General features: G+C 38.5%; 1 protein-coding gene across 2 annotated transcripts in view; it reads left to right on the forward strand.

Annotated features, from left to right (window-relative positions):
- CCDC141 (coiled-coil domain containing 141) overlaps positions 1-25,839 on the forward strand; it is a 214,981-nt gene that overhangs the window by 166,387 nt on the left and 22,755 nt on the right. For both annotated transcript variants that reach the window (XM_070045946.1, XM_030850759.2), the window contains exons 18-22: positions 1,338-1,487; positions 9,650-9,790; positions 10,518-10,706; positions 19,294-19,477; positions 22,393-22,502. In XM_070045946.1, the coding sequence (XP_069902047.1) occupies positions 1,338-1,487; positions 9,650-9,790; positions 10,518-10,706; positions 19,294-19,477; positions 22,393-22,502 (774 nt within the window). The remainder of the gene's footprint in view (positions 1-1,337; positions 1,488-9,649; positions 9,791-10,517; positions 10,707-19,293; positions 19,478-22,392; positions 22,503-25,839) is intronic.

Below are 25,839 nucleotides of genomic sequence, written 5' to 3' on the forward strand. Positions count from 1 at the left end.
CTCCTAAACTCTATGAGATTTAAGTGCCGATCAAGTATTTCTGATAGAAATTTAGCAACAATTGAGATATGCTCTAAGTGTGAGATACAGACTTGATTTCAAAGACTTAATATGAAAAAAACCTTATTAATGTTTTTTAATATTTGGTTACATGTTGGGTATGTGTTCGGTTAAACAAACTCTATTATGAAAATTAATTTCCACTGTTTCTTTTTTACTTTTTAATATGGCTACTAAGAAATTTAAAATTATTTATGTGGCTCAGTTGTATTTCTGTTGGACAATGCTGCGTTAGCACGTCAGATCCAAAAGGTAGCCGAGAGATCGTTAGGCCCAGGGCCCTCATTTTATAGGTGAAGAGTCTTATCCCAGAGAAGCTTCTTTATCCATAAAACCCCAGGGTAGAAAAGCTCAAGAACCCTGGCTCCACCCAGGGATCTGGGCACTCATCACTGGATCTGCTTTATTCCACTGGACTGACCTTACCAAAGGAGCCTAAAACAGATGGAAATAATTCCCGATTAAATTCTCCTAAATAACACATTGGGCTCTGATTTTAAAAAAACTCCTTCTCCAAATTCTTAATTTGAGGGAAGAAAAGATTATGTTAATTCTATCCAGTATGTATAACATTAATAAAAATCGTAATGGCTGATTTTATTTCAAAGTTCATTTAAGATATCCACTAAACTATATGGAATTCAATGGATCTAAAGTATTTTCTTAACTGAAAGACACAAATACAAAATATCTGTCTCTGTTATAACAGAATGTTTTTCCCAGGAAGGACTTTTCTTTTTAAAGAGTTTTGTTTTATTAGTAAATTTATTTTAAAAAGAAAAAAAACAAGTAAGACGTCTCACTTTGCACAAATAATGTAAATTGTTCTCCAGTCCGCATCTGGCCTTGGCCTCCGCAGCCCTCTGCGTTGAGTAGAGGTTGGAGCACTTGCATAATAAACCTGAGGTTACGCTCAAGTTGACAGGAAAATTATAATGCAGACGCCAAATGTTTCTAATGCATATTTTATGCCTTTTGAAGTAAAAATTATACCTTATAATGAATAGTGTCTCTGAGGCGTTGGGTGTGGTGAGCAAATCTTCAAAACTGAAGTTTCAAGACTGGAAATGTAAGGGTTTGTCTTTCCCAACATCGGGTGTTGGGTGTCTGGCTTCTTTCTGAAATCATTATATTCAAAGAAGCTTAAGGTGAAATAAATCAGGATGTCATATTTTTTGATGTCATTTATGAGTTTCACAATGCAGGTAAATAGCATGTTGTTCTCATTTCTGTTTTGCCAGTTCCCTTCGTCACTTCCCCTTCTCTTTCATTTTTAGAACTGCTCTAATGTTTCTGCAAAGCACCTGCAGCAGCAGCTGGACATCCTTGAGGGGGACAGTCTGAACTGGCGTGCCCAGGCTGAAGACCACGAGCGGGCCCTGACCCACAGCCTGGAGTTCTGTACTGCAAGGGATGAGATGAGCGAGGTGAGAACGCACACACACACACACGCACATGCACACACGCACACACACGCACAGTGAATCAGGAGACTTTCTTTTTACCCTTGACCTTTAATCTGCCAAGCAATGGCCTCAGGGCTCAGAAAGATTGAGTGAACTTTAAGCTCCCAAACTTTTTGAGGTCAGTATATTGTCAACACATGGAAGAACCTAGAATGTAGCATTAGGGTTTATTGTTTGCTCCTCCCCAACCCACCCCAAACCCTCACAGCAGTTGTTTTGCTTGAGTGGATACACATCATCAGTGCAGAGCGATAGCATCCCGGTTCAGCCAGCTCCCGTCTGCGGAGATGCTATTTAAGTACCATTGACTCATGATGAAGCGGGTGCTAAGGGGAGCAGGCTTGTTGCTTCAGAGGCTACAAAGTATTATCACCAAAGTCAAGTGGCTGGTTTCATATTTACTCAAACTGAGTGACTTCTCTGGCAAAACAACGCCTAGACTCCATGCCCCCTCCTCCATACACAGTTAATTCCACCTCCTCTTCCTCAATTCTACCCAACCCCCAACCCCCAGACACATGCTGAACTTGAGCCACATCCTCCCAGGGTAAACTTTCCATCTAAAGGTTTACTTGTTCTAGGAGAAAAATATAGCTTAGCGAGGGTCCTGGTTCCTTACTGGAACTGACAGCAGAACAAAAGGTACCACAATTCCAGATTTATCTCTGTTTAGAGCAAGACGTTTCTAAGTTCATTAATCACAAACCCATTAGGAAAGTGAGCGGAGGGAAAAAGATGTGGTGAACCTTCTTGATTTTTCTGTTTATGCCCTCTTTACACAATTTAGGACCAGTGAGTATCAAATATTATCAAACAACATTAGAGCATGGACTTAGGTATGAGTAACTAAACTTAGCAAGTGGTCTAGCCCTTCCATAGCCCACAGAGAAGTGCAGGAAAGGAGCATGGCTGGAAGGAAAGCAAGAGGGCGTGAGCAGGAGGGGCCGCTTGGATCCCATTCAGTGGGAGGGAAACAGGAAGCAGCATCATGGAGGGTTTTCAGTTGAGTGTGCCACAGGACTGTAGAGTTTCTGCTCTGAGTCTGTGTTTCAGGAGTCACTGTGGGCGAGACACTCATTAATTCGCTCAGTGTTAAACCCCTAGTGTAGTCTGCCCTCTGTGTAGTAGAACGGCCTCTTCTGGGTCCTGTACTGCAGTTAGCACCACTTCAGCCAGATCACTTTAAGGAAAACAATCTTAATTCTCCTCAGGCTATAAAATTTAGATTCACAGCCATGGAAATAATTTTTTTTACTATCTTTCCCCAAAGTTGTTTTCTTTCTTCTTTTTCTTCCTCTTCTTCCTTTTCTTTTGCTGAAGATCTCTCTCTCTCTGCTGTGATGTTCAACCATATTTTACTGAAAGCACAAGAGAGCAGGCTAAGGGCTATTCCCAGCTGCCTATGGCTCACTTTCCCTCTTCCTGAAGCATGGTGGCCTTTATGGAGGTGGGTCTCCCTGTTTAGGCCCTTTCCACAGTGGTTCTGTTTACAGGGCTGCCTCGTGATGAGCCTTTGCTGGGAGCCAGCCTGGCCCTCCCAGTCAAAGTAGGGACACAGCAGGATTGTCTGTACTGTAACAGGAACCAGAAACCAGATACGTGCAGCTTTGATATAGGAGTCAAACATCACTTTAACATGATCTTAAGTATTAAGAGAGTGATTCTTCCCATTTGCTTCTACTTCAAACCCAACTAATGTTTGATATAAGTCACAGTTTCATATTCAAAGGATCTTTGAAAACCTTTGGCCCTTTTCCCTTTTCCTTCCTCGTAGAGATATACAAGGCATGTCACAGTATATCATGCACAGCCTGGATTTTCCAACTACAAGCTTAATGGGAAGATAATCCAAAGGAATATTTTCAGTGCCCGTTAATAAAATAAAGAGATGTGTGGTCTAGTTTGTATTGTGACTGTCAGAGCCAGATTCTAAGTTGTGATAATATTTGATATTTTAATTGTTATTATCATTATTAATATTTGGTATGAGTGCTTAAAAATTATGTAAAATTAAAAGCTGCATGTTACACTAATTTTTTTTGTATAAAAAAATAAAGTCAGATAGCCCACCAGGGAACTAGACGAAGCATAGCATTCGATTTGTTCAGTTGATTTTGAAATGCATTATTTTGCATCCAGTGCATTTAAAGTGCTTCTTGGAAGTTCACTGATCTGAGCTGAAATTGGCTTTGGAGGACTTTCATTTTCCAGATGAGGAAACTGAGGAGTATACAGTTTTCACTTGAGCAGTGTGCTTCAGGACTGTGGGGTTTCAGGGAGTCAGCTCTGGGCCAGAGGCTCATTTATTGGGGACCAACTTTTACTGGGCACCAGCTTGTCACCTGCTAAACTCAGAGTTCACCATTCAGGTAATGTTTGAACCCATTCAACCACTGTATGGTCTGATGTTAATGTATCCTTTTACTATGCTTTCTTCTTCTATCTTTGTTTTCTCGAATACTCGTTACAAGCTCTTTGTATGATCTGATATAATAGCACAGTTCATTTGGTTATTTCAACTAAAATTACTTTATTGCATGGTTTTAAGTGCACTAAAGGCCCTTAGAAAAGGACTCAGGAGTTCCCTGGTGGTCCAGTGGTTAGGACTCAGGGCTTTCACTGCTGTTGCCTGGGTTTAATCCCTGGCTGGGGAGCTAAGATCCCACAAGCCGCGTGGCAAAAAATAACAGAAAAAAAAAAAAAAGAAAAGGACTCAGTATCTCAAGATAAAATAAAGTGAGGTATTCTAAATGTGATTTTTTTTTTTAATGTGATGTGATATTCCTTAACGACAAAGAACCATGGTTTTGTGCCTTGATTCTCTTTGGGTAAAATATTATTATTTTCTAATTTTATATACTATATAAGCCATAGTTAGTTAATTGTAAAAACTCATTTTCTCCATGTGTACTAGAAAACACACCCTTCAGACTGCCAGATTTTGTGGAGTTTTTTCCCACTCATTTCACACAAAGATATATTTGTATGCATGAATGTTGAATCTCACTGTACATTTTCTTGCCTGGCAATATAAATAGGCTTTTAATACACAAAGCATTATAGATATTCTCTGCCATATTACATGACAGAACAACATCAGTTCCTTATGCTTTACATGTCTTCTTTAGAAATGTAATAAGTTAATATCGAGCATGTTTTCTTCCTGCAACCTGACCAAAAAAATTACCTTTACATTTACATGATGTTAATGGAAATTTGTCACTGGAGCCTCATTATGGATCATGAACAATTAGTTTGATGAAAAGTATAGTAATGGGGCTTCCCTGGTGGCGCAGTGGTTGGGAGTCCGCCTGCCGATGCAGTGGACACGGGTTCGTGCCCCGGTCCAGGGGGATCCCACATACCGCGGAGCGGCTGGGCCTGTGAGCCATGGCCGCTGAGCCTGCGCATCTGGAGCCTGTGCTCCGCAGCGGGAGAGGCCACAACAGTGAGAGGCCTGCGTACCACAAAAAAAAAAAAAGTGTAGTAATGAGAGAATTGGGTTGCTATTCATTTTTCCAAAATAAATTTTGCAAATGGAGCTTTCATATAATTATATTACTTCAGCCTGAAATTTCTACACTGTAGCAACATCTTACCCATCAGGAAGGAAACAAATATGTATGTATGTGTATGTGTATATATATATATATATATATATATATATTCCATATGTCAGAGTCTCTTGTTCTAGTCACACAGATTCTTTTGTTCTTTTGTCAATTTGGATAAAACGGTCATCTAAGTTCCAGGGAGATAAGGCAGATTAGCAGCAATAAATTATTGTAGAATAGGGGAATGCTGCTGCCTTAGACAAATACACAACCAATAACATTAAACCTCCTGATATTGTATACTGCTTTGCTATTGACAAAATGACTGTGGACAACCACCATCTGGTAAGAAAGGAAGCAGAAAAAGAGGGTATAGATGAGGCAGCACTATGGTATAGTACAGATAATTACTATTTTCCAAATTGATGACCTTAATTCATCATTTTAAGAAAAAAACTAAATTATCATCATTCAACAAATATGACTACTGTGTGCCAGGCCATAAGAACAGGAAAGTCCTCAGGAAACTAAGAGTCTAGGCAACTTAAAGCCCAAGGGACTTCACAGTCACAACTGCTCATTACCAGGCCCCACTGTGAGTCTGTTTCGTTGGTATATGTAAGAGGATGGGAAAGATTATAATTTGTTCTGAAAATGTCCATCCCATAGGGTTAGAATCTGTTAGAAGTTTTGTGTTTAACATCTGCAAAATGACTCTTCTTACTGAAGAAGATAGAAAGCTAAAGTTTAAAATCGTGGTTATCATGTCCAGAAAATAAAATGTAAATATATTATGAACAAACAAAACTTGCAGAGTGGATAAAATAGCCGTTACTGAGATATGCTGCCACCTGCAATTTAAAATGGAGCAATTGTCTTCTCCTTCCAAGCGGCCCTATTTCCTGCTTCTACAAGACTGATGGTAAGCACAGGAAGACAGCCGTGTGGTTGCTGGACAGATGGAGGCCCAAAAAGTCTTGTCCCAAAGTCTCTCCAGCACTAAGCCTAAATATTCTACTGTTAATAATTGTAGCAAATCATTCAGGTTAAGTTATGAGTCTTTGGGTCCCTTCATTTCAAATACAGGCATCCCTGGGAAGTGATGGCATTGCAGCCTTCTTTCTGTTACTGAAAATGAGAATCAGAAAGCTTTTTTTTTCTGGAGTAGGCAAAATGGTGGGCAAGAAATTAAGCTCGTGAAATGGACATTAAGAGAAATGGACTATTTGTTTTGTATTTTTGCTTCTGGACAATTGTGTGCCATAGTTCTAAGAAAAGCTCTTGTTTTAAATACATTTTCTTAGTTTTAAAATGTCTCATGTCCCTCACGTAAATTGGCCTTGCCAGCAACAGACTCACAGATAATACATTCTTGTGCCAAAGTTGCCTCAACCAGCTTCCTCAAGACTAAAAATAGCAAGCCAGCCTCCTTGTTGTCCATCTTGTTCCCTTCTGCTTCTTCTCTAAGAGGTTTTTGTTTATGCCTAACCCTGAGAGAGGCTTACTGCTCCCTGGGAAATTTGGTGAAGATGCTCATTATGCTAGTTTCAAAAGAACTGCAGTTTTAAAGTCTTAATGATTTTTTTTCTAATTATAGTTGTATTAAATTAGTCCGCTTCTTCCACAGCAAACATGTAGGAGCTGAACATATGGAAAGATAGGAAAATTGCACTGTTCATTTGAAAAAATATCTTTCTCCTGATTACCTTAAGACTTTCAGAAATTTTATCAGTATGAATTAAAACAACATTTAAAGATTTCGAATAGGGTAAAGTTTTTCTTGCCCCAAGCTTTGGGTGTTTTTTCCTGCTTCTGTGCTCCAGTTGAGCAGTTGTCTTGGCCATCTACACCATTCCCCATTGTTGACAAGCTAACTAAAGTTAGAAACAGCTGCGTGAACAATGATACCACAGCCGAGCAACCATGGCACTCAGTTCCCTTAAAAATATGATCACAAGTTATGTGGAAATTAGATGGGAAGTTAAGTTTTCGTATTGGAATGTGCAGGTAAGAAACTTAGGCATGGCTGGATGTTTTCTGAAAATCTGATTGCTGAAGGTAGTTCACGCTTGCTGCCTTCCTCTTGTATCTGCATAGTCCTCAATTTGAGCTGGGAAAGGTACAGGATTTAAAATAGATTTCCAGTGGGACCAAAAGAGAAAAGTGCCAGCAACTTGTCAAAGGAGCTCATGTGTCAGAAAGAAACTGATCCCATTTCACATACCCATATCGCCTGAACATCTTTGGCTTTATAAATCATCGTCAGTGGAAGTGCATACATTCTGAGGCAAACAGAAATAAATTTGTACTCATCATTTATCAGTCTTAAATTTCTTAATCCAAAGTAGATTTTAAATGTCATGTCTTAGAATTAAAGTGTTAAGGCTCAGCCTTTCTTCATTTATCATATAGTTTTCAAATAGATGTTGATTTTTTCCCACTTAAACAAGCGGGTGTAACCCAGTGGTTATCTGGTTGATGACAGAGCCCCTCTTCCTTTCTTTAGACTGAAGTTTATAATATATGTCATGTTAACAGTAAGGGGGAAAAAAGAATATAAAATTTTATTTTCCAGTGGATACATGTTAGTGACTGGACGTATTTTTTCCTTTCATTTTATTTTACTTTATTTTTATTAAAAATAAAAATTGTATTTTTAGCTGTAGTAAAAGACACATAACATAAAATTTACTATCTTAACCATTTTAAGAGTACAGTTAAGTGATATAATGTACGTTCACAGTGTTGCACTACTATCACCACTATTCATTTCCAGAACTTTTTCACCATCCCAAACAGAAACTCTGTACTCATTACAAAAACTCCCTATTGAGGACATGTTTTTTAATACAAAAATCTCTGGTTTCCTCAGATGTGGTAGTTATTGCACCTATTGTTGCAGATTATGACTTCAAGGGAAAAAAGTTCCTGCCAAAGTTTTATGTGATTAACTAAGGAGGAAGTCTGTATCTTAATCCCATAAAATCAACTTCATTTGTCCTTTCCCACTAATAACAAATACATACATATTAAAACAACAAATGTCAAAAAATTTAAATATTGTTTATTTCATAAATATACCAACTGAATATTATCTTTTAAATATTTTTCTGAGTTCTAACAGAGAAATCATTTTCAAATTTTGAAGTTACAGTTCTTTCCACTCCTTTATAATATTACTGATTTATCAATTTAAATATTTTACATGGTCTCTGTGCTTATAATTTAAAGCTAATGCTCAGCTATTTCATTTACCATATAAAATAAACAACACTGATGATGAAGTATAGTTGTGGCAAATGCAAAAATTGCATCAGTATAATAATTTCCATGTATGCAAATAGGCTAGGGCTTTATAGATTGTTGTCTTCAGAAAATGTTAAAGATAAGGTCACGGTTCTGTTTTTACAATATGCAGAATTTGAAATAAGCATTTTGAGAAAGCAAGCATTTTCTGGGGCAAGTATGTTTTTCTGCATTATAAGTTTAAAATCCAGCATGGGCCCAGCCTTTATTCCCTCCCAAATAATTTACTTGCTGTCATTGAAAACAATTTTAATGTCTTCCTGACTTTTCTTGTCATAGCTCAAATTTATCAACCATGACGTTGTTTATTCTTGGCTGTTAAATGCTTCCATATAATCTGAGACGGTTTATATTTTCTCTGTACTTCTGTTTGCTGATAATATAGAGTGAATTGCCTGTTAATATGTTTATCCTTCTTGAATCTGGAGAAGGGCACAGAAAGCGTTGTTGTTAATGGAACTAGACTGCTTAGAATTTTGGCTCACTGGTAAAGTTGGACTGTTTATTCTTAAGAAAGTCATCATCTATGCCCCGTTTTCAGCGTATAGCCATACACTCTGTTTATATACAAGTTAGCATTGCCACCACAGGCAACAAATGTCACCTTACATTCCATTTTTTAAGGACCTCTGAAGTTAATGGCTTATATCTAAGAAGTAAATCTCTTCTGGAAACTGCCCATGAAAAATAATTTTTAATTGGATTTGGACAAATACAGTCCTTTTCCTACTGACTGTCATACTGGGTCTCCTCTTCCACCCCACTAATGTCCTCGTTGGTCTAAATGTCAACACTCCATTGACCTCTGCAACATGGACAGCTCCTTGGAGGCTTAATAAATTTATTCATGATGGCTATAAGAGCATTGGAATATGGAACAAATATTAGCACACAGAGAACAGAATGAGTTGTAAAGTGATGTCAAATAAATAAATACAAATAAGAATATTAGAGTTGCTTAAAATCTATCGTGTGTTAAAAACTTTCTTGTTTGAAGGTCAAAGGATGTTCCGTAACTGTAATCCTAATTATAAATTACAAATCAAAAAATACTAAGAACAATTTATAATTACCTATATTTGGGTGATATATTTAAATTCACATTATATATTCACTTAGCAGACCTGTCTTCTACTGAAAATCACTCTGGATACATTTCGAAGGTTATGAATATTTTGAAGTATAGCTTTCTAGATTTATTTCAAGTGAATATTAGTGCTCTCATTTTAAGGAAATCACCTGTTTCTTTTTATTGAACTGCAGCTCAAAGAGTCATTCAAAGACATCAAAAAGAAATTCAATAATTTGAAGTTTAATTACACTAAGAAAAATGAAAAAGCTCGAAATCTAAAAGCTCTGAAATATCAAATTCAACAAGTAGATATGTATGCTGAAAAATTACAGGTAATGAGAAAGTACGTGTGTGTGTGCATGCTACTGCAATTATTGCAAAATTATTTTGCATTTCAATTCTAGATGCCTAACCCCTGGGCTTTTTTATAGCATTAGGACTGAAAAGATCATCCTTAATTTTTATAACAATTGGGTACTTCATGTAAAATACATAATTAATTGATTTATCTCTTGAAGCAGCTCCAAAATGATTTCTGCCAAATCTACCCAGCCTCTCCCCTTCCTCTCTCTCTCTCTCTCTCTCTCTCACACACACACACACACACACACACACACACACACACACACATATCCCCCTCTTGTATACCCCTCTTTCTTTCCTTGTACCCACCTATGTCAGGACCTTCCTCCCCTGTTCCTGCAGCCCCTTGTCACTTATACTGGCTAGATTATTTGAGTGCCTTTCTCGGGAGACAGTGAGCTAACTGAGGACAATAAAATATTTGATTTTATGATCACTGTCTTTTTTTAAATCATTAGTAGCATTCTCAAACTATGGTATAGATCCTGATATGCAGTAAATTTTCTCTATGTTTGCTGCTGAATCAATAAACTATCTGAAACAAAACCTATTCTTTCCAAAATGCGTTTTAATAATTATGATTTTCACATATTAAATGGAGGAAGCTACAAAAGTTTTTCCCGCAATATTTAATCACTAACTAGCCTCATAAATAAAAATTGAATGTCCTTAAATATTTTTTTTTTTTTTGCACAGGCTTTGAAAAGGAAAATGGGAAAAGTTGAGAATAAGACTTTTTTCTTAAATTATCCAAATAATAAAGTGAATGTCCTTTTGGAAGCCATGAGGGATTTGCAGAAATATGTGGATGAGTTTGACAAAGTTGTGACAGATTACAGGAAGAATTTGGACCTGACTGAGCATCTCCAGGAGTTGATAGAAGAGGTATCCTCTTCTTGTTGTAATGTTATCTGTGTTGTAATGTTGTTTTAAAAAATTAGCTGCTTTAAAACAATGCTGCATTGGCTATTATTGTCATTAAATTCATGCATCATGACTCTTTTCATGATTATATCCTTAGGCTAATTTCCTAAAGCAGAATTGCTGGACCAAAGGGGATGCATGTTATAAGGTTCTGATTGTATTGTCCAATTGCTCTTCGGAAAGATTTTACTAATTTACTCTTTTTACCAGCAACATATGAGACTTTCTCATTTCTCCATAACCACATCAACTCAAGATATGTTTAACCATTATGGAATTATGTTCACTGCTGGATATCTGCTAAAACACTCAAAAATGACATTTATTTCACAGAATTTGAAAATGTTTAGAGAGAAAGGTGATACTTGGATTTTTCAGGTACAAAAATTGTTATTGATATTATTTCGTTTTTGTCAAGAGGATAAATGGCAAAGTATACACAGATTACATGAAATGTAGCAAGTTGGTTATTATTGGCATACTTCATAGTGAAGAAGCTCTACACTTGAAGTTATTGAGCATTCTTTGTAATCCATTATTCTGAGATACAAAATGTCTCTCCCACTAACGCAATAGAGCTTTTAGATGTAACACCACATTAAGGAGGATTGAAATGATCATTCTTCTATACTGATGTATAGGTTCGCTGTACTTCTGTGGCACTTATTTAAAGCCAGCTCCTAACAGAGTCATGTGTTTCTATTTCTCACTCAGCATAAGTGTTTCTAGCCTTGGTCAGACACTTCTTCCATCACAGTTATTTATTTTCAGTGAGAAACTCAATTCTCCACTGTCCTTTGAAAATATGACTATCTTCTATCAAGAAAAGGTCAAATGCTATTCTTCAAATGATATTTCCTCAATCTATACACTAAATCTTATTCTTAAAAGAGAATTTATTTATTAGAGTGTTATTTGGGCAATAATTTATCCATGTATTGTAAATGATTTCAATTACATAGGCTGGATTTTGTGTGTTTGAGCTTTTTTCTTCCCTTTAGCTGATATTTGGATTCTTTTCAGTGCCATATGCTTTTTATTTTTATTTATTTATTTATTTTTAACATCTTTATCGGAGTATAATTGCTTTACAATGGTGTGTTAGTTTCTGCTGTATAACAAAGTGAATCAGTTATACATATACATATATCCCCGTATCTCTTCCCTCTTGCATCTCCCTCCCTCCCATCCTCCGTATCCTACCCCTCTACGTGGTCACAAAGCACCAAGCTGATCTCACCGTGCCACGTGGCTGCTTCCCACCAGCCATCCACCACACACTTGGTAGTGTATATATGTCCATGCCACTCTCTCACTTTGTCCCAGCTTACCCCTTCCCCTCCCCATATCATCAAGTCCATTCTCTAGTAGGTCTGCGTCTTTATTCCCATCTTGCCCCTAGGTTCTTCACAATCAGTTTGTTTTTTTTTTTAGATTCCATATATATGTGTTAGCATATGGTATTTGTTTTTCTCTTTCTGACTTACTTCACTCTGTATGACAGACTCTAGTTCCATCCACCTCACTACAAATAACTCAATTTCATTTCTTTTTATGGCTGAGTAATATTCCATTGTATATATGTGCCACAGCTTCTTTATCCTATCATCTGTTGATGGACACTTAGGTTGCTTCCATGACCTGGCTATTGTAAATAGAGCTGCAATGAACATTGTGGTACATGACTCTTGTTGAAATACAGTTTTCTCAGGGTATATGCCCAGTAGTGGGATTGCTGGGTCATATGGTAGCTCTAATTTTAGTTTTTTAAAGAACCTCCATACTGTTCTCCATAGTGGCTGTATCAATTTACATTCCCACCAACAGTGCTCAACTTCCCACCAACTTTCTCCACACCCTCTCCAGCATTTACTGTTTGCAGATTTTTTGATGATGGCCATTCTGACCGGTGTGAGATGATATCTCATTGTAGTTTTGATTTGCATTTCTCTAATGATTAATGATGTTGAGCATTCTTTCATGTGTTTGTTGGCAATCTGGGTATCTTCTTTGGAGAAATGTCTATTTAGGTCTTCTGCCCATTTTTGGATTGGGTTGTTTGTTTTCTTGATATTGAGCTGCATGAGCTGCTTGTAAATTTTAGAGATTAATCCTTTGTCAGTTGGTTCATTTGCAAATATTTTCTCCCATTCTGAGGGTTGTCTTTTCATCTTGTTTATGATTTCCTTTGCTGTGCAAAAGCTTTTAAGTTTCATTAGGTGTCATTTGTTTATTTTTGTTTTTCTTTCCATTTCTCTATGAGGTGGGTCAAAAAGGATCTTGCTGTGATTTATGTCATAGAGTGTTCTGCCTATGTTTTCCTCTAAGAGTTTTATAGTGTCTGGCACTACATTTAGGGCTTTAATCCATTTTGAGCTTATTTTTGTGTATGGTGTTAGGGAGTGTTCTAATCTCATACTTTTACATGTACCTGTCCAGTTTTCCCAGCACCACTTATTGAACAGGCTATCTTTTACCCACTGTATATTCTTGCCTCCTTTATAAGGTGACCATATGTGCGTGGGTTTATCTCTGGGCTTTCTATCCTGTCCCATTGATTTATATCTCTGTTTCTGTGCCAGTACCATATGTAGCTTTGTAGTATAGTCTGAAATCAGGGAGCCTGATTCCTCCAGCTCCGTTTTTCTTTCTCAAGATTGCTTTGGCTATTGTGTTTCCATACAAATTGTGAAAATTTTTGTTCTAGTTCTGTGAAAAATGCCAGTGGTAGTTTGATAGGGATTGCATTGAATCTGTAGATTGCTTTGGGTAGTAGAGTCATTTTCACAATGTTTATTCTTCCAATCCAAGCACATGGTATATCTCTCCATCTACTTGTATCACCTTTAATTTCTTTCATCAGTGTCTTATAATTTTCTGCATACAGGTCTTTTGTCTCCTTAGGTAGGTTTATTCCTAGATATTTCATTCTTTTTGTTGCAATGGTAAATGGGAGTGTTTTATTAATTTCTCTTTCAGATTTTTCATCATTAGTGTATAGGAATGCCAGAGATTTCTGTGCATTAATTTTGTATACTGTTACTTTACTAAATTCATTGATTAGCTCAAGTAGTTTTCTGGTAGCACCTTTAGGATTCTCTATGTATAGTATCATATCATCTGCAAACAGTGACAGCTTTACTTCTTCTTTTCCAATTTGGATTCCTTTTATTTCTTTTTCTTCTCTGATTGCTGTGGCTAAAACTTCCAAAACTATGTTGAATAATAGTAGTGAGAGTGGGCAACCTTGTCTTGCTCCTGATCTTAGTGGAAATGGTTTCACTTTTTCACCATTGAGGACGATGTTGGCTGTGGGTTTGTCATATATGGCCTTTATTATGTTGAGGTAAGTTCCCTCTGTGCCTACTTTCTGGAGGGTTTTTATCATAAATCACTGTTGAATTTTGTTGATAGCTTTCTCTGCATCTATTGAGATGATCATATGGCTTTTATCCTTCAATTTGTTAATATGGTGTATCGTGTTGATTGATTTGCATATATTGAAGAATCCTTGCATTTCTGTGATAAACCCCACTTCATCATGGTGTATGATCCTTTTAAAATGCTGTTGGATTCTGTTTGCTAGTATTTTGTTGAGAATTTTTCCATCTATGTTCATCAGTGATATTGGCCTGTAGTTTTCTTTCTTTGTGACATCTTTGGTTTTGGTATCAGGGTGATGGTGGCCTCGTAGAATGAGTTTGGGTATGTTCCTCCCTCTGCCATATTTTGGAAGAGTTTGAGAGGATAGGTGTTAGCTCTTCTCTGTATGTTTGATATAATTTGCCTGTGAAGCCATCTTGTCCTGGGCTTTTGTTTGTTGGAAGATTTTTAATCACAGTTTCAATTTCAGTGCTTGTCAATGGTCTGTTCATATTTTCTATTTCTTCCTGGTTCAGTCTCGGAAGGTTGTGCATTTCTAAGAATTTGTCCATTTCTTCCAGGTTGTCCATTTTATTGCCATATAGTTGCTTGTAGTAATCTCTCATGATCCTTTGTATTTCTGCCGTGTCAATTGTTACTTCTCCTTTGTATTTCTGTAGTGTCAGTTGTTACTTCTCCTTTTTCATTTCTATTTATTTGAGTCTTCTCCCTTTTTTTATTGATGAGTCTGGCTAATGGTTTATCAATTTTGTTTATCTTCTCAAAGAACCAGCTTTTAGTTTAATTGATCTTTGCTATAGTTTCCTTCATTTTTTTCATTTATTTCTGATCTGATCTTTATGATTCCTTTCCTTCTGCTAACTTTGGGGTTTTTTAATTCTTCTTTCTCTAATTGCTTTAGGTGTAAAGTTAGGTTGTTTAATTGAGATGTTTCTTCTTTCTTAAGGTAGGATTGTATTGCTATAAAATTCCTTCTTAGAACTGCTTTTGCTGCATCCCATAGGTTTTGGGTCATCGTGTTTTCATTGTCATTTGTTTCTAGGTATTTTTTGATTTCCTCTTTGATTTCTTCAGTGATCTCTTGGTTATTAAGTAGTGTATTGTTTAGCCTCCATGTGTTGGTATTTTTTACAGATCTTTTTCTGTAATCGATATCTAGTTTCATAGCATTGTGGTCGGAAAAGATACTTGATACGATTTCAATTTTCTTAAATTTACCAAGGGTTGCTTTGTGACCCAAGATATGATCCTGGAGAATGTTCCATGAGCACTTGAGAAGAATGTGTATTCTGTTGTTTTTGGATGGAATGTCCTATAAATATCAATTAAGTCCATCTTGTTTAATGTATCATTTAAAGCTTGTGTTTCCTTATTTATTTTCATTTTGGATGATTGTCCGTTGGTGAAACTGGGGTGTTAAAGTCCCCTACTATGATTGTGTTCCTGTCAATTTCCCCTTTTATGGCTTTTAGTATTTGCCTTATGTGTTGAGGGGCTCCTATGTTGGGTGCATAAATATTTACAATTGTTATATCTTCTTCTTGGATTGATCCCTTGATCACTATGTACTGTCCTTCTTTGTCTCTTGTAATAGCCTTTATTATAAAGTTTATTTTATCTGATGTGATACTTGCTACTCCAGCTTCTTTTGATTTCCATATGCATTGAATATCATTTTCCATCCCCTCACTTTCAGTCTGTATGTGTCCCTAGGTCTGAAGTTGGTCTCTTGTAGACAGCATATATATGGGTCTTGTTTTTGTATCCATTCAGCCACTCTATGTCTTTTGGTTGGAGCATTTACTCCATTTACATTTAAGGTAATTATAGATATGTATGTTCCTATTACTATTTTCTTAATTGTGTTGATTTGTTATTGTAGGTGTTTTCCTTCTCTTGTGTTTCCTGCCTAGAGAGTTTCCTTTAGCATTTGTTGTAAAGCTGGTTTGGTGGTGCTGAATTCTCTTAGCTTTTGCTTGTTTGTAAAGGTTTCAATTTCTCTGTCAAATCTGAATGAGATCCTTGCTGGGTAGAGTAATCTTGGTTGTAGGTTTTTCCCCTTCATCACTTTAAATATGTTCTGCCACTCCCTTCTGGCTTGCAGAGTTTCTGCTGAAAGGTCAGCAGCTAACCTTATGGGGATTCCCTTGTATGTTATTTGTTTTTCCCTTGCTGCTTTCAATATTTTTTCTTTGTATTTAATTTTTGATAGTTTGGGTCATATGTGTCTTGTTGTGTTTCTCCTTGGATTTATCCTGTATGGGACTCTCTGCACTTCCTGGACTTGATTAACTATTTCCTTTCCCATATTAGGGAAGTTTTCAACTATAATCTCTTCAAATATTTTCTCAGTCCCTTTCTTTTTCTCTTCTTCTTCTGGGACCCCTATAATTTGAATGTTGGTGTGTTTAATGTTGTCCCAGAGGTCTCTGAGACTGTCTTCAATTCTTTTCATTCTATTTTCTTTATTCTGCTCTGAGGTAGTTATTTCCACTATTTTATCTCCAAGGTCACTTATCTGTTCTTCTGCCTCAGTTATTCTGCTATTGATCCCTTCTAGAGAATTTTTAATTTCATTTATTGTGTTGTTCATCACTGTTTGTTTGCTCTTTAGTTATTCTAGGTCCTTGTTAAATGTTTCTTGTATTTTCTCCATTCTATTTCCAAGATTCTGGATCATCTTTACTATCATTATTCTGAATTCTTTTTCAGGTAGACTGCCTGTTTCCTCTTCATTTGTTAGGTCTGGTGGGTTTTTACCTTGCTCCTTCATCTGCTGTGTTTCTCTGTCTTCTCATTTTGCTTAACTTACTGTGTTTGGGGTCTCCTTTTCACAGGCTGCAAGTTCCTAGTTCCCATTGTTTTTGGTGTCTGCCCCCAGTGGCTAAGGTTGGTTCAGTGGGTTGTGTAGGCTTCCTGGTGGAGGGGACTAGTGCCTGTGTTCTGGTGGATGAGGCTGGATCTTGTCTTTCTGGTGGGCAGGTCCACATCTGGTTGTGTGTTTTGGGGTGTCTGTGGACTTATTATGATTTTAGGCAGCCTCTCTGCTAATGGGTGGGGTTGTGTTCCTGTCTTGCTATTTGTTTGACATAGGGTGTCTAGCACTGTAGCTTGCTGGTCGTTGAGTGAAGCTGGGTGTTGGTGTTGAGATGGAGATCTCTGGGAGATTTTCGCCGTTTGATATTACGTGGAGCTGGGAGGTCTCTTGTGGACCAGTGTCCTGAACTTGGCTCTCCCACCTCAGAGGCACAGCCCTGACACGTGGCTGGAGCACCAAGAGCCTGTCATCCACATGGCTCAGAATAAAAGGGAGAAAGAAAAGAAAGAACAAAAGAAGAAGATAAAATAAAATTTAAAAATTATTAAAGTAAAAAATAATTGTTAAAAAAAATTTTTAACTAATAAAAAAAGAAAAGAAAGAAAGAAGAGAGCAACCAAACCAAGAAACAAATCCACCATTGATAACAAGTGCTAAAAAGTATACTAAAAAGAAAAACAAAAAACGGACAGACAGAACCCTAGGACAAATGGTAAAAGCAAAGCTATACAGACAAAATCACACACAGAAGCATACACATACACACTCACAAAAAGAGAAAAAGGAAAAAATATATATATATATATATCGTTGCTCCCAATGTCTACCTCCTCAATTTGGGATGATTCGTTGTCTATTCAGGTATTCCACAGATGCAGGGTACATCTAGTTGAATGTGGTGATTTAATCCGCTGCTCCTGAGGCTGCTGGGAGAAATTTCCCTTTCTCTTCTTTGTTTGCACAGCTCCTGGGGTTCAGCTTTGGATTTGGCCCTGCCTCTGCGTGTAGGTTGCCTGAGGGCGTCTGTTCTTCATTCAGACAAGACGGGGTTAAAGGAGCCGCTGAAATGGGAGCTCTGGCTCACTCAGGCCGGGGGCAGGAAGGGGTACGGACTGCGGGGCGAGCCTGCGGCAACAGAGGCCAGTTATGATGTTGTACCAGCCTGAGGCACGCCGTGCGTTCTCCCGGGGAAGTTGTCTCTGTATCACAGGACCCTGGCAGTGGCGGGCTGCACAGGCTCCCAGAGGGGCGGTGTGGATAGTGACCTGTGCTTGCACACAGGCTTCTTGGTGGCGGCAGCAACAGCCCTAGCGTCCCATGCCCGTCTCTGGGGTCTGCGCTTTTAGCCACGGCTCGCGCCCGTCTCTGGAGCTCCTTTAAGCAGCATTCTTAATCCCCTCTCCTCGCGCACCAGGAAACAAAGAGGGAAGAAAAAGTCTCTTGCCTCTTCGGCAGGTCCAGACTTTTCCCCGGACTCCCTCCCGGCCCTCCATGGCGCACTAACCCCTTCAGGCTGTGTTCATGCTGCCAACCCCAGTCCTCTCCCTGGATCCGACCTCCGAAGCCCGAGCCTCAGCTCCCAGCCCCCAACTGCCCTGGCAGGTGAGCAAACAAGTCTCTCGGGCTGGTGAGTGCCGGTCGGCCCTGATCCTCTGTGCGAGAATCTCTCCGCTTTGCCCTCTGCACCCCTGTTGCTGCGCTCTCCTCCGTGGCCCCGAAGCTTCCCGCCCCCCGCTGCCACCCCCATCCCCGCCAGTGAAGGGGCTTCCTACTGTGTGGAAACTTTTCCTTCTTCACAGCTCCCTCCCACTGGTGCAGGTCCCGTCCCTATTCTTTTGTCTCTGTTTATTCTTTTTTCTTTTGCCGTACCCAGGTACGTGGGGTGTTTCTTGCCTTTTGGGAGGTCTGAGGTCTCCTGCCAGTGTTCAGTAGGTGTTCTGTAGGAGTTGTTCCACATGTAGATGTATTTCTGATGTATTTGTGGGGAGGAAGGTGATCTCCACGTCTTACTCTTCCGCCATCTTGAAGCTCCTCCCACATGCTTTTTTAGACTGCCTGTTCTTGTAAGTCTGCAACATTCCTCTTAGGAATTATGCTTCAGGCAAACCTAAGAAGGCAGGAAAATCAGAGTGATTTCCATACTTCTACTTTCTTACCTGACTCTAATTTCCAAGTGCAAAAGTATATGATCACGTTGTGATGTTTTCCTTCTTAGGACTTAAAGAGTTCACACTAATGTGAATATAAAGTTTGAGGAAATTGAAATTTGATATTTCAGTGATCAAAATGAAGAACTTTGGAAGGATGGTGTCTCTTTAATCTATGCTTTGTCCCATTTTAATTTAGTGTCACTTTTGGTATGAAGATGCAAGTGCCACAGTTGTAAGAGTTAGAAAATATTCCACAGAGTGCAAGACCAAGGGAGCTGTGGAGATTCTCCTTCAGCAGTTCAAAAAGTTTATCACACCCTCAGTGCCTCAGCAAGAAGAAAGGATTCAAGAAATCAGTGACCTGGCTCAGCGCTTGTATGGTGAGGTCTCTTTTAAGATACCCACTGATTCACTATTGAACACATCTCTAGTGAACCTAATCCAGCGGAAAGCAGAGCATGGCAAGCCCTCAGGGTCCTCACTACCCCAACCTATTCAAGGAAAAGTTTAAAGATAAGAGCAAAAGTGAACTGTAGTGAATAGAGGAAGGAACTCCTGGCTGTAGGAGATGAAGCCTGTGGATTTTTAATGACCATTTGTAAACCCTCCTTCTAAATTCTGCTTTCTTCCCCATTCTTGTTGTTCATCTTCAGGGTAATAAAACCAGAACAATACTCAGCTTATGTAGACAAAAAAATCTAATTTCCACTAGGGTGATTCCTCAAAAAAATACAAAACTCCCATAATATTATACTTAAAGTAGGTAGAAAGCTAAGACTGAGGTCTACAGCCCTCTCACTTCTATGAGGGTTATGGTTTGTGGATATGAGAAAGAGCTGGAAGATTTTCCCTTGTCTTCCTCTCACTTGTGGAATAAATGGGAGAACTCAAACGACCATCTCGCTGGTTGTGCTTTCCTCTTATCCATGACTTTGTCAGTCTGAGAAGTCTTTCTATCTGAGGGAAGGCCCCATTTAAAAGGCCCATGGGGGTTGACAGTCCTTGAGGGTGCAAAGGAATAACTTTCATGAATTCCCTGACATTGTTAACTACAGGCCAAGAGTAATTCCTAGTGACAGCGCAAATCTAGCCCCAAAGGAAGGTAGCACCAGGTGCTTCATTTGGCTGTCCACAGCTGCTGTCAGGTGGACATTTCCTCTTATTACATGAAGCACTATGCATGGATAGACATAAAAATTTTGTGGAACGATATATACTGTACTCCCTAACATCAAATTACTGAGAATGAATTATTAATGATTTTCCAGAGAAAAGGGTAGAAACATAAGAACAATAAAATATAGATTGAAAAATTAAAGAAGACTAATGTGATGTTTCATTCCTACTATAGTTACCGTATAAGTGTACTAAAAAATTCTGGAGGCACTCTGCTCCTATAAGATGGTTTATGTTTTCCTCTGTTATTGTATTCTTCACACTGTAGCATAATTACCTTTCCATTTGTCTGTCTTCTCAACTGACCATAAGCTCCTTGAGGGTAAGGGAAGTATATTTAATCACTATGTTTCAGTGCCACTCAACTTCAGCACATGGGAAGTACTCACATGACACCATAAAAGTTACATTACCCTCCCATCATGCAAGATCCCACATCCTGCTTTGTTTGTATTCCAAGGCCTTATCACCAACTGACATATTGTATGGTTATTTGTCTGTTGTCTGGCTCTCCTTACTAGAGTGTAAGCTCCTTGAGAAAAGGGAGTTCACTGCATTATGGTATATATTAAGTGCTTAACAAATATTTGCTGAATAAATGAATCACTGAATGAATAAATGAATGGCATGCGTCTTCATCTGTTCAGTATGGAAGTTATGCATTTTTTAGAATTTGCATCAGGTAAGATAATTTAGAAATAGTATATCAATTCTTATAGCATTATTGAACCCAGAATTTTAATGCAAATAAATTTATCGCAAAAAAAATTTGAGTACCTATTATGTACTCAGAGCTGTGCTTGATATAAAGACATATAAGACTTAGTTCCATCATTCAAGAATCGACACTCTGTACCTAGAAATCACAATATGGTAAATGCAGTGAGAAAGGTATAAAATGTGTGTATTAGTTTTCTAGGGCTGCCATAACAAAATACCACAGACTGGGTGGCTTCAACAACAAAAATTTATTTCCTCACAGTTCTGGAAGCTAGAGGTCCAAGATTAAGGTGCTCACAGAGTTGGTTTCTACTGAGGCTTCTCTTCTCTTGCTGCCTCTTCATATGGGCATCCCTCTGTGCACAAGCACCCCTGGTTTGCTGGTGTCTCTCCTTCTTATAAGGACACCAGTCATGTTGGATTGGGACCCTACCCTAATGGCCTCTTTTTAACTTTATCACTCTTTAAAGACCTCATCTCCAAATATGGTTATATTCTGAGATACTGGGTGTTGAGTCTTCAACATATTAATTTTGAGAGGGACACAATTCAGCCCATAACAATGTATAATTCTAGTTTGGTCTGAACTGTGGAGTCCAGTAGTCCAAGTTTAAATCCCTTCTCCTCCAATTATTGTCTGGGTCACCTGAAAAGGCTCTGTTGAGCCTTGCATTCCTCATTTGGAAAAAGCAGTAGAACCTACCAGAGAAGGATTATGTTAGCTAATGCATATAAAATGCCTAGCCACAGGCAAATAATAAGCACTCACTACGTGATAGATATTTGTATCATTATCCCAATAGGAAGAGGTAAAATCCAGTTGGGAAAGATTAAGAACATTTTTACAAAGACGTTGGCATTTCAGGTAGACCTTGGAGAGTGGGTAGGATTTGTCAAGCAGAGATGGGGTTATGGTGAGGGCATTCCCAGTACAGAAAAGAATACTCAGTGGCTATGGGGGTTTTGAGAGAAAAGTTGCTGGTTCAGTTTGTCCAGAGATTAAATATGTGAGAGAATTAGGGTGACATACCTTTGAGAGAGGCAGGTTAAAACCATATTATGGAGGGCCTTGAATGTATACTTTTCTAGGTAGTGAAGAACCACTGAATGTTCTGAAAAGGAGAAAACTGGTTAGAATGGAGCTTTAAGAATATTAATATAGAAACATTATTTAGGTTATATAAGAGGGACATGGCATAGCAAATGTAACCATTTTTCTAGAATACTTGGTTTTTCCAGTAATGCCTTTATTTATTTATCTGTTCAGCAAGTATTTAGTAAGCACTTACTATTTACCAGCCCTTATGCTGGACACTGGGGAGATCAATTAATGCCTGGGATTTTTTTTTCTGCTAAGGATTTGAGCTTTAAAAATAGATTTAACCCTTCTCCTCCCCAGGTTTTGAAGAAGGGCAGAAATATGCTGAGAAAATAGTGGCCAAACACAAAGAGGTTCTTGAATCTGTTACTGAATTATGTAGCTCTCTCACAGAGCTTGAAGAAAAAAAGGTAATTTCTTCTTACCAGAATATGTATTTTTAAGTGATATAAATAAAACTGTGTTTATCAAGTGTCTTCTGGTACAAAGATGTTCTAACGGAAATTCTCAAGGGACATAATGTGCACATTTGTTTCACAGCTTTCTAACATAATTATATGGTTGTTTCTGATAATTAATTCTGTTTCTTTTCCATCACTGCAGAGAAAAATATTGCTGAGAATAAGGACTAAACTATTAAGGTGTCTTGTTTATATTTTCATGGATCATATCCTAAAGGATAAATGTGTGCCATTAAGATCAAAGTCTATATTAAGTAGTTTTACGTTTTCGCTCATAAATAATGAACACGTTATTTTTTCTCCTTCAAATTGTGGCCCTGGAGAAAATAAAACTAATCTTCAGGTATTATAGTCATTGAACATTTAGCTTCATGGAAATATTAAACTAATCATTGGCATCTTTCATGGAATAAATAAGTTGATGGTAAAAAAAATAGAGAGAAAATATGTTTATGACTATGTCTAGGTAAAATCTGGTTAAAAGAGAGAAATGTATGTATATATATATGTGTGTGTGTGTATATATATATACATATATATGTATATATATATTGTTTTTGTCTATGTTGTGTCAAAACTGGTTTCATTAGTGCTGTTTTCAGAACTGGCTGAAAGAACCAGTTGTTTAGGATAGAGAGAATGGCAAGGTAATCAAGAGCACAGGCTCTAGAATAAAACACAGCCCCCTAGGAATACCAACTCTCCAAATTATTGGATTTGTGAATGAATTGGGGTAAATTCCTTAATGGCCGTGAGTCTCAGTTTCCTGATCTATAAAATGGAGGAAATAGAGGAAGCTAATAACAGGATAGCCCTGAGGATTGAATGTGAAGACACCTGTGATTATTGTTGTGATTGCTGTTGGTATTGAGACATAATGGTGCTCTTGCAGCTTGGAGCAGAATTATATTTATTTTCAGCAACTATTTTTTCTGTATGAATTTCCATGTCATAAACTTGAGTGACATTCCATTCAAAATGGTTTGCTAAGCTTGCTTATTTATTTATTTATTTATAGCTGTGCTGGGTCTTTGTTGCTGCGCGCGGGCTTTCTCTAGTTGCGGCGAGCAGGGGCTACTCTTCATTTTGGTGCGCGGGCTTCTCATTGCACTGGCTTCTCTTGCTGCGGAGCATGGGCTCCAGGTGCATAGGCTCAGTAGTTGTAGCTCGTGGGCTCTAGAGCACAGGCTCAGTAGTTGTGGCACACGGGCCCAGTTACTCCGCAGCACGTGGGATCCTCCCGGACCAGGGCTTGAACCTGTGTTCCCTGCATTGGCAGGCAGACTCCCAACCACTGCACCACGAGGGAAGTCCCTAAATGGTTTGCTAAGCTTTTAATTCAGTGGGCACCCAATCAAATTATCTTTTTCCTTTGGTTGAGAATCTAGATTTTTCAAATTCTTTACCATTTTCAGTAACACTGTAGTGAGCGTCTTTGTACATGAAGCTTTTTTCTCTCTTTTGTATTATTACCTACGCAAAAATTCTTTGCTTTTCATAGATGTTTTACAATGATAATGCCACCAGTAATGTATGAATACACCATATATTTTGTATTATCTTTTTCAGCATTAATCGTTTCCTCCCCACCTTCACCCCACCCCCTGAGGATGTGTTTCTTCTGATTTCTGGTACGCAGCCTGAAAATGGCTGCTTCCTCTGACTCTTTGCTGTCATCTACAGCATCCCTCCCATTTATGCTGTACATCTCCAAGTGAGCTCCACTAAACAAAGTCGACCCACTAAAGTGATGGCCCTTTCCAGTTTTTCACCTTCATGGCTATTCTTACTGAAAGCTGTTTCTATTCCCTCTGCCCCCTTCCACTTTCCCCCTTCCTTCTACACCCCTGGAATCAGCATTGCACCCTCTCTTTCTCATTCCTAACCTATCACTTGGATTCTCTTTTGCGCTAGTCAGCAGCCTCCTAATTATTCACTCCTGCTAGAGGAGCCTGCTAGTGTCATTTTTACATTCAGAACACTTCACTACAAGCTCTTCCTTGTTTACCAGATAAAGTTCGGACTCAAGGCCTTCCAATGTTCTGGGGCCGATGGTCTTTCCAAACCACTGTGCTTCTACATTCATTGTAGGTTCCTATCTCCCTGGTCTCCTACCCCACATTCCCAGGTCTCCTGCTTCTAAACTTTTACAGTCGTTCCCGCTTATCTACAGTTTCCTCAGTTTCAATTACCTGAAGACAACCTCAGTCTGAAAATATTAGATGAAAAGTTCCAAAAATAAACAATTCATAAGTTTTAAATTGTGAGAGACCATATTCATGTAACTTTTTATTACAGTATATTGCTATACTTATCCTATTTTATTATTAGTTATTTTAATTAATCTCTTACTCAACCTAATTTATAGATTAAACTTTATCATAAGTGTGTATGTATAGGAAAAAAACATAGTACATATATATAACGTTTGGTACTATCTATGGTTTCGGGCATCCACTGGGGGTCTTGGAACATATTCTCCATGGGTAAGGGCGGGCCACTGTACCTCATGTGCATGGCCTTCTATCTCTCTGACCTAAATTGTTCATCTCTCAAAGCCAGACCCAAATAGTGCCTCCTCCACAATTCCTTCCTTAGCTGTGTCACTTCGCAGGGGAACCGGGCCGCACAGCAGGAGCGAGTGCGGGCGAGCGAGCGAAGCTTCACCTGTAGTTACAGCCATTTCCTGTCGCTCGCATTACCGCCTGAGCTCCGCCTCCTGTCAGATCAGTGGCATGAGATTCTCACAGGAGCGCAAATCCTACTGTGAACTGCTCATGCGAGGGATCTAGGTTGTGCGCTTCTTATGAGAATCTAATGCCTGATGATCTGAGGTGGAGCTGAGGCAGTGATGCTAGCGCTGGGGAGTAGCTGCGAATACAGATTATCATTAGCAGAGAGGTTTGACTGCACAGAGACCATAATAAATCAATCGTTTGCAGACTCATATCAAAACCCTATCAGTGAGTGGCAAGTGAAAACAAGCTCAGGGCTCCCACTGATTCTGCATTATGGTGAGTTGTATAATTATTTCATTAAATATTACAATGTAATAATAAATAGAAATAAAGTGCACAATAAATGTAATGCACTTGAATCATCCCAAAACCGTCCCCCACCCCCCAGTCCGTGGAAAAATTGTCTTCCACGAAACCGGTCCCTGGTACCAAAAAGCTTGGGGATCGCTGTGCTATAGCTCCTGTGTTTCTTCCTACCATAATCATCACATATAACTACCATGATCATCCCAGCCTCTCTCCTTGATTATACCTGAGGAAACCCCGTT

The sequence above is a fragment of the Globicephala melas genome, chromosome 7 (assembly GCF_963455315.2).
Source record: "Globicephala melas chromosome 7, mGloMel1.2, whole genome shotgun sequence".
Classification (NCBI taxonomy): Eukaryota; Metazoa; Chordata; class Mammalia; order Artiodactyla; family Delphinidae; genus Globicephala; species Globicephala melas.